Consider the following 9,511-nt stretch of genomic DNA (forward strand, 5'->3'; position numbering starts at 1 on the left):
GAATAGGATCACAAGTCCGCATCTTGTACAGCAATTAACCACTAAGAAGAATATATGCAGTGTATTATTTGTTGAAACTGTCCTTCCGATTTGATTTGAAACTGTCTCATTGCTATCTCTTTGTCAATAAAACTTTGAGAAAAAAAAAAGTTCACAATAAGACATATGCATGAAATGAATCCTTGGCATCAAATTAGCAGTGAGAGGAGAAAACAAACAGTACCAACTGCACAGAAGCACCTGTGGTGCTGTGGTCCTGATTCCCTTCTCTAGCAAAGCCCCAGACTGTATCACCTGCTAAGGTTTGATCACCAATGACACTGCACTTCGAAGACATTCAGAAAATGAAGATTTTGAGCTCTGCGATGTTTCCTCCAAATTTATTACCATGTTTGATGGTGAAGGAAATGGAGGTGTCAAGAATGTGAGAAAATGCAAGCAACCTGAACCTATCAGCTCACATCAGTATTTCTCATAAGGATTAAAATTGACTAGTAAGTATCTAAAAACATAGTACTCACTGTTTTAGACATGAAGAAAATGCTAATCAGAACTATACTCCAGCTCACCCCAGTTAGAATGACTGTGGTCAAAAATACAAAACAACAATGTTCGTGAGGATGCAGACACTTTTGCTCTGATAGTAGATAGAAAGAGCATGAAATTTAGTACTGAATTTCTTTAAAAAGATAAAGTTAGAGCTGCCGTGATCCAGCCACACCACCCTTCAGTACATGCACAAGATAATTAATATCAGAATGCTGTGCACATCACTGCATGTGTGTGTTTGAAATGTAGTTCACAGTAACTAAATGATGGAAACAGCACAGTGTGACGAACCTCTCTGAGTTTTCCCTGACATAAATACCTTGCTGTGGCACCAGCACCATCGGATTTCCAGCCCAAGGCCCAATGTGCTCAATAACGGATGGCTGACTGAGAAAAATATGGCAGGCACACATGGTGGAGCAGTAATCATTCAATCACAAAGAAGAATACAATTTTGTCACTTTCAAGGAATTAATCATGTTAAAGCATATCAGCAAGACTGAGATGATGACATATTTTTTCTCATATGTTGACAGAAAGATAATGAGAGAATGATAAAAAAAAAATTATGAGGACCCTGTTGGAAAACAGTAAGGGAATTAGAGGAGGGGAGAGGAAAGAATTGGATGGAGAAGGAGCTAGTGTGTGTGCATGTGTGAATAGGCTCACATGAAGTACTGCTTTGTGCATCTGCTCTGTGAAAATTAAACAAAGAAAATGGAAAGCAAAATTTTCAGTTGAAAGACATTAAACCAAAATATAATGTGTATGTTAGGTTATTTACAGAAAATATTGAAGGAATACAAAAACAAACTCTTTTCGCAGCCAAGCAGAACTAAGCTGGCACCCACGGCCTCAAGGCAAACTGATTGCCAAAGAAGAGTGCTTGCTCTGCCCGTTAGCTCACACAGACGACCTGAAATTCGATTACAAAATGAGTGAGCTGTGCTACTCTCTTCTCATTTAGTGAAAATGAAGAAATAGGGCTTTTATGCTATAATAGAGAGAGACATTTTGGAGCAAGTTGCCCAGGGAACTGAGACCATTGCTATTTCATAGAACCGGGGTAGAGAGAGTGAGGTTGCTTCAGAATTGCTTTACAATGAGGGCCACATGCACTCAGATACAATTCACAAGTGTGACACTGGCAATGACATCATTTAGGTTCAATGAGACTTACAAAGGGACAAGAAAAAACTTTTTTTCATAACTGGGAATATTTAAGTTTTAGAATTGTATTCATACTTTCATGTGTAAATTGACAACTTAGGATCTGTGTCTAGATTTTCTTATTGAAAACCAGGAACAAAGTTGTCACTTATCTAAAAGAGTTATTTTAATAATAAATTTGGCAGAAGTGTATCTCACAATAATAGGAATCAAGTAATCAAGGGTAACCCCTAATAAGAAAGACCTAACTGAATGTGCGTGATTGACCTATGAAAAGCATGGCTTCAAGGGCACTGAGACCCATTGCCTCTGTATGGTCCAGAAGTGAACTGTATTGAGCTGTGAGAAAGAACCCAGACAAGCAGTGGGCACACTTGGAGCACGGTGACTGTCCTCTTGCCCAGGCTGGCTGTTCAGTGGCAGAATGCAGAATCCCCAGCCATGAGCATCATTGCTGTGTCCCTGAGCCCAATGAACTCTAGCAGAAAGGGAAGTGGCTTATTCTGTGGCTCAGAGATTGTTCCTTCTTTTGCTTCACATTCCACTGTAAAAATAATTAGGCCCCATTAACCCTGAACAAACTGCTGAGCCTAACAAGCACTGTGGCAGGTGAGGGAAAATCATTGATTAGGGACTGAGAGGCCCTGAAGGTTTCCTCCTGTCTGACAGGAGACAGTTGTCCCAGAGGTCTTGGTGTCACTTTATGATAGTCCTGAGCTCTGCTATCCTGAAAGTACAAATAAGATCCAGGGAGCCCCACCTCCCCAGAAGGCCCACAGCTGCCAAGGTGAGTGGACATTTGGGTTACTTCATTTACTCATGTGTGCCTTGAAAATTTCCCTCCAAAGTGGGCATATTAGCCAGACTGGTCACCACCCGTCCCTCCCTTATGGCAGTTCAAGGTACTTCTTCAGAGGGAGGAATGTTATAGACAGCTAAGTTACACAAAAATAGTAGAGTTGTGTAGGGCCTGGCCTATGGAGGAGCCAGTGCAGAAGAGCAGATACCTTTTACAACTACTGGGAGACAGAAACCTCTGGTTTGGGGAAGACGTCATGATCAAAGATAAAATAAATGCACCCACGTCCTTCTTGAGGATAAATCTGTTCCTGACTAACCAGGGCAGTTTTGGAGAACTAGGCAGCTGAGAAACTTCTCTTGGCTTCTGATCTTTAAAAGGCAAGGGTGGGCTGGCAAGGTAGCGCAGTGGATTAAGCGCTTTCTATGGCAAATGAAAGGACCACGGTTTGATCCCTGTCCCTCATGCCACATAAGGCCCACTGGTCCCATCCTCTGGGATCACTGAGCTGGTGAGCAAGTTCTGCCTTGTGGCACATGCCTGCAATCCCAGCACTGGCAAGACTGAAAACAGGAGGATCACGTGTCCAAGCTGTGTAGAGAGACCCTGTACCAAATAGATAAAATGAAAAAGAAAAAAAAAAAAGGCAAAGGCTAAAGGACAGAAGGAGAAGGGCCCCATTCACAGAGGGAGGATTTCAGAAGTATTGAGGTTCTGTATCTCTGTGTAGGGTGAGATGTCATCAGCAAGCTCTGGCGTTGGACATGAAGCTGCTTGCATTTGTAGGGAATCAGAAACATGCAGGACTCTTTCGTGTTTTAAAAAGTTTTGTTTCATTTTACCTTAAATTCTACATGAAACATGCCTCTATCAATACCATTTCCTGTTTTAAAATTTGCAAATTTCATTTCTGGTTCTGTCTTGCATTTCAAACTTCTCCCAATTTATATTTTTTACTGTTATAAGTTTCCTATTTGCATTTCTAATTTTAGATTTCTCTTTCAATACTCATGCATAAATTTTCTACTTGAAAATGTGTAATATTATATTATTGTTCATTTATAGCTTTTTGAAACAGGACACTGCTGTGTAGCACAGGATGGACTTCAAGTTGCTATATTTCCCCTGCATCAGCTTCCTGAGTGCTCATTTTAAATGTATGAGCCATCATACCCACTATTTTAATATATTTATAAATTCATCTATTACATGTTTGTTTCTTAGGAGAACTCATAACAATGACTGAGCAGAAATATTATAATTCTTCTTTCAAGAACACTGTAATAAGAAATAACATAATTTAATTGTATCCTACTGCTTTGAATAAGTGGCAATAATCTCATATTTGGGAAAATGGCACTAAATAGATGCTCTTTTCTAAATGAACGGTTTGGTGTGATATCCATGGGTCATTTATTTATTTCTATTTTTTAATAATTTTATTGAGGGGCCGGGGAGATGGCTCAGTGGAATAAGCACTTCCCTGGCAAGCGCAAGGGTCTGAGTTCAATCCCCGGTTCTGCAAAACAAAACAAAACAAAACAAAATAATAATAATAATTTTATTGAGAAACAAATAGCAATGAGACAGTTTTAAAACTGATTAGTAAGACAGTTTCAATAATACATTGCATATTGTTGTCATAATGGTTATTCATTGTACAAGATCCTTTTATGATATCCTGTCCATAAACACTATTAGAACAAATCTTTCTACTCATTGAATTAAGAGAAAGTAGCTGTCTGTTTATCCTAACTATTTTGAATATACAGATACAAAATAGTCTTTCATTTATATCACCTTTTTTGTTTAGTTTTGTCAGAGAAGGGTATTCCATTGTCATTTAAATATTGTAGGTGTGTGAACTCAGCGAAATATTCCAATATAGTCCAGTAGTCCATAATAGTAGTGGGTTTTCAGCAGGACTGGCAATATCAGAAGTTGTTGACTTGAGCCTTTTATAGCTCAGCATATTAACATGGTTTTACTCTTTATATATAATTTTTAAACTTTTCTGCTGGATGGTTAAGACCAAGATAAAGCAAGACCTATAAAACAAGAAATATGGCTTTGTATCTGATAAGGTCAGTCAAATCCCCTCAGGATTTATTCTGAAAACCTGTACCTCAGATTGTAGAACTTTTGTCAGTGTCAGCCATGTGGATGAGTCACAGCCATTGCTTGGCCAATGTGCTCTCTGTGAAAGCCTGAGAGAATGTTTTCTCTCTATGTGATGCTCCTTAGGCACACTCTACATCATCAATCATTTCTTTGGGAGCCCCATAATCTCCTTGATCAGAAAATTTGGGACACCACTGAGTTACATGGTATAGGATGTCCTATTGCCTGAGTCTTCACTGACCTTGAAAGGCTATCACTATGGGTCATTTAATGTCTATCTAAATCCAAGGATTGGGACTGGGGAGATGGCTCAGTGGAATAAGTGCTTCCCTGGCAAGTGCAAGGGCCTGAGTTCAATCCTTGGTTCTGGGAAAAAATAAAAAATAAAATAAAATAAATCCAAGGAGTGCATTTTAAAGTTGTTCAGTAAAGCTTTTCCCAAAACAGTCTGGAAAATAAATGCCTTCTCCCTTTCTGATATTTCAACTTAATGAGAAATCAGGAGTCTTTTGTGTATGCCTCAAAACTGGTCCTAAATATCAATGAGAATTGTGAGTTTGAACCAAAAACAGGGGATTGAGGATATGGAAGCCATTTTTCTGACACACAGACAGAAAATTAACAGGAAAGATTTTAAAGGCCCATCAGGACATTGCCGTGTATGGAAGTATAATGGTTGCTAATAGATTACATTTTTTGACTCAACACTTGATAACCTGTCCTGACTCATAGCCAAGGTTGCTGGATTAATGTTGTAATATTTTGTGTGGTGATGTCTATTATCCCTGTTGCATTTTAAGAGGCAATAATAGTCTTTGTTGGGGACTACAGGAAGCAATATCAGATCATCTTCCAGGATTAAGGTCAGTGGGTTCCAGGCCTCCAGCCAACTACCAGTTTGTGCAGATCATGTACTCAGAGCCTTTAGAAAAAAGAAATCTAAATCAGATTTTAAATATTCTGTAGGAAACAGGAGGGTGAGCATACAGAAAGGCAGCCTACATACTGTGTCCTCACATATGCAAATCCTATGGTTTGTGCCAACAACAGAATTAATTTTATGCTGAAGAAAATGTCCATAATTTGATATAAATCCTAAATGAGAAATTGAAGCTCTCAAACAAACACTGGCTATAGTTTCATGTAATTTGCTAAGTTGGATGAAATACATATAAACAGGCTGCAAATTTCAGAACAATATTTTTTCCACTCATATTGTGAAATCATGACCCCCTCTTTGAGGGATCTCTCTTTTTTGCCAATATTGTCTCCACTCACTTTGCTAAAATGGCCAGTATTGGGGTGTTTTTAATTCTTCAAAAGTCATCACCTTAGGATAGTGAGAGGCAATGAATCATTCCCCTTCTCCTGGTCTTGTCCAGTAAAGGTTTGTGTGCAGAGAAATGAGCCTGGCTACATCTGAGGCCACGAGGTCTCCGTGGAACAGCTCTGCTCAACACTGGTAGGAAAACATCCCATGCTTGCTCTAGCACACCGTCTCTGGTACTGCCAATTACTATCTAATATTTTTAGGTAAGAAATTTTATCCTGATGGATTTTACCTGACTCAACTGTACGTTTTGGTTGCTAATAGAAAATGACACATTTTGAATTGATCATGAATGCTAGAAAACTATTGATCATTTATAATACTTGAATCATTGAATCAGTACAGGGTGTAGACTAAAGAAGTCATTCATCTATGTACACAAAACACACAAAATTTTGAAGTAGAAAAATGAAGTTTAAAACTTCCTGGAAAATGACCTGCTCCCCAAATTAGAGGCAGAAAGAAATGCTGACCAAAACAAGATACACTGTGGAAGCGAGAATGTGGCCACACATAACACTAGCTGAGGATGCTGAAAAAAACAGGATTCAGAAGTGTCTCAGGGGATTGCATAGCAGGCAGCAGGTTAAGCTGGACACTGGGGATGTTGGAATTGGAATATCAGAGCAGGACAGAATGAAAACAGGGAAAAACTCCATCAGGGTAATTTGTGCTCCATTTACCCACATGGAAACTGAATGTAGGTGGGATATAGAAATACTTGAACAAGTACATTAGTTGTCTAGTATGGAGAGGAATACAGTATCTGGGCTGAAAATGATGATTTCTGAGTTCTATCTCTCAGGTTGACATTTGAAGCTGCATAGACTAATGCACATGTTGTAAAATGAATATGTGTTATTTATAAAACTGCACACTATCACATATAACATTCTTGTCATCTATACTCCCAAAAATGTTGTGCTATGAAATATTTTGTGCAGATACGTATGATCATTACTAATGCTTTCTTCAGAAAGGTATCTACTGAATCCAACCTTTTCTATTACAGCTGTAAGAAATGATTTTGATCCTTGTCAAGGGGACAATCCTTGCCTTTCTGACTGCACTTGGCACTGTGGGGAACATCATCATTTTTGTAAGTCACACACACATGTTTTGGGGCACTGAGAAGAAATCCATGCACCTTATTCTGATCCATTTGGCCTTCACAAATATCATAATGCTTCTATTTAAAGGCATTCCAAGGACAATAGCAGCTTTTGGAGTGAGAAACTTCCTCGATGACATAGGTTGTAAAGTCGTGTGTTACCTGGAGAGAGTGGCCAGGGCTCTCTCCGTCTGCACCAGCAGTCTCCTCACTGTGGTCCAGGCTGTCACCATGAGCCCCAGTCATTCCAGGTGGAGGAGGCTCCAACCCAAGTCTGCATGGCTGATTGTTACTGTATTTCCCTTTCTTTGGATATTTAGTTTTTTGACAAACATAAATTTACTCCTTTACATCACGAGTGTAAACACATCACAAGTTACCACAAGTGAGTACTATTGTTATTTTCAGCCAGAAAATCAGAAGGTAAGATGGAGCATTCTCAGTGCGATGGTTTTTCGGGACGCTCTATCTCAGGGCGTCATGTGCGGTGCAAGCGGCTACATGGTGTTTCTTCTCCATCAGCATCACCAACGTGTTCTCCAGCTGCGGAGCTCCAAGTTCTTCTACAAAACTCCTGCTGAGATCCAAGCTGCCCAAAGTGTTCTCTTTCTGATGCTCTGTTTCCTCCTCTTTTATTGGGCAGATTGTGTTTTTTCTCTACTTCTGAATTCCTTCTTGCAGAATAATCTCATATTAAATGCTCGAGAATTTTTCACACTTGGTTATGCAATTCTCAGTCCATTTGTACTGATTCACAGAGATGGACATATTTCTGAATGTTACTCTACTCATGGTAAGAGAACTTTGAGAAGATATTTTTTCCCTGTATCTTTTCAGTAAGCAAATTTGAAGTATCTTTTACATTCTTTTTAAGTCACATTTATTTTATTTAATCTCCACTTATTCAAAATACAATAGGTGTTCGGAGTGGTCAAAATATATTATATACCTGAAGTCACTTAGCTAATCTCTACTTCTTTCCTGAAACATATCATAAAAAACTCATTTTTGTTATTTTTCAGACATGCAAATTTGAAACAATACCAGAATTTGAAAATTTTGCAACAAGAAAAATCTCATAACCATGTATGAAATGTTCAGTTTTTAAACCTTGAATACAAACCCATGAGTTTAGATACATTGAACTTAATCCAGCAGTATAAAAATGAGTACTTTCTGTTCCACTCATAATTTGGCAATGTAAAATAAATTTAATAGATAACCAAAGATACATGCATATTTATATCCAGTAACATTAATGATTTTCATTTGGTAAAGTCTGTCTTATCTTTGTATTCCTTTGCAATTCTGCTTTCTAGTAAATTACTATAGGTGAATACTATGTTGTACACAACTAAATTTAAAGTTGTAGAGAAGTGTAACAATATAATTACGAAGTACTATTTTGCATTGTATTAATCTATTATACAAAAATGTACATTGAGTGATTTTTCTATTACAATAACACTTTAAATATAGATGTCTTTCATTTTTTTCTATACTTTTATTGAGAGACAAATAGCAATGAGACAGTTTCAAATCAAATTAGTAGGACAGTTTCAATAATCAACACATTGCATACTGTCTTCCTAGGGGATATTTGTTGTACAAGATGCAGACATGATATCCTATTTGCATAAACTATTAGAACAAAGTCTTCTATTCATTGAATTAAGAGAATGTGCTTGTATATCTATCCTAACCATTTTGAATACACAGATACAAAATGGTCATTCATCTGTGTCCCATTTTTTTTTTGTTTAGTTCTGTCAATTAAATATTATCAGTGTGTGAACTCAGCAAAATATTCCAAAACAGTTCAGTAGTCTGCAATAGTATTGGGTCTTCTGCATGACTGGAAATGTCAAAAGTTGTTGACTGAGTCCCCTACAGCTCAACACAACAACATGCCTTTACCTCTGATATTTCATTTTTATACCTTTCTGCTGGATGGTTAAAACCAAGATAAAGCAAGACATAAAGACATATATAACAAGAATTGTAGCTTTTGTATCTGATAAGGTCAGGCAAATCCCCTCAGGATTTACCTTGAAACCCTGTACCTCATTTTGTAGATCCTTTATCAGTGGCCAATTTGCTGTCTGTGAAAGCCTGAGAAAATATTTTCTCTCCATGTAACTCTCCTTAGGCATACTCTACATCATTGATCACTTTCCTCTTTGGCCCCATAATCTCCTTGATCAGAAAATTTGGGACACTACTGAGTTACATGATGTTACAGTACAGGGTCTCTTATGTCCTGAGTCTTAATTGACCTTGGAAGGCTAGGGACAAAATGTTGGTTGTCCTTCCAGCCCTCCTTTTTCTTTAATTTGTGGTAAGCAAACATAGGTTGTTAACCATCCAGAAGAGAAGCTTATTGTTATTACCATACAACCTAGGCTGTTGAGCTTAATCTCACTATCTGTCT

General features: G+C 38.0%; 1 protein-coding gene across 1 annotated transcript; it reads left to right on the forward strand.

Moving 5' to 3' along the window:
• The first annotated feature begins 6,990 nt into the window (after window positions 1-6,990).
• Window positions 6,991-7,920, forward strand: LOC101563211 (vomeronasal type-1 receptor 4-like). Its single transcript, XM_004628468.1, has one exon. The coding sequence runs from the start codon at window positions 6,991-6,993 to the stop codon at window positions 7,918-7,920; it is 930 nt and encodes a 309-aa protein (XP_004628525.1).
• The last annotated feature ends 1,591 nt before the right edge of the window (window positions 7,921-9,511 follow it).

Source organism: Octodon degus, unplaced genomic scaffold (genome assembly GCF_000260255.1).
Source record: "Octodon degus isolate 3935 unplaced genomic scaffold, OctDeg1.0 scaffold00023, whole genome shotgun sequence".
Lineage (NCBI taxonomy): Eukaryota > Metazoa > Chordata > Mammalia > Rodentia > Octodontidae > Octodon > Octodon degus.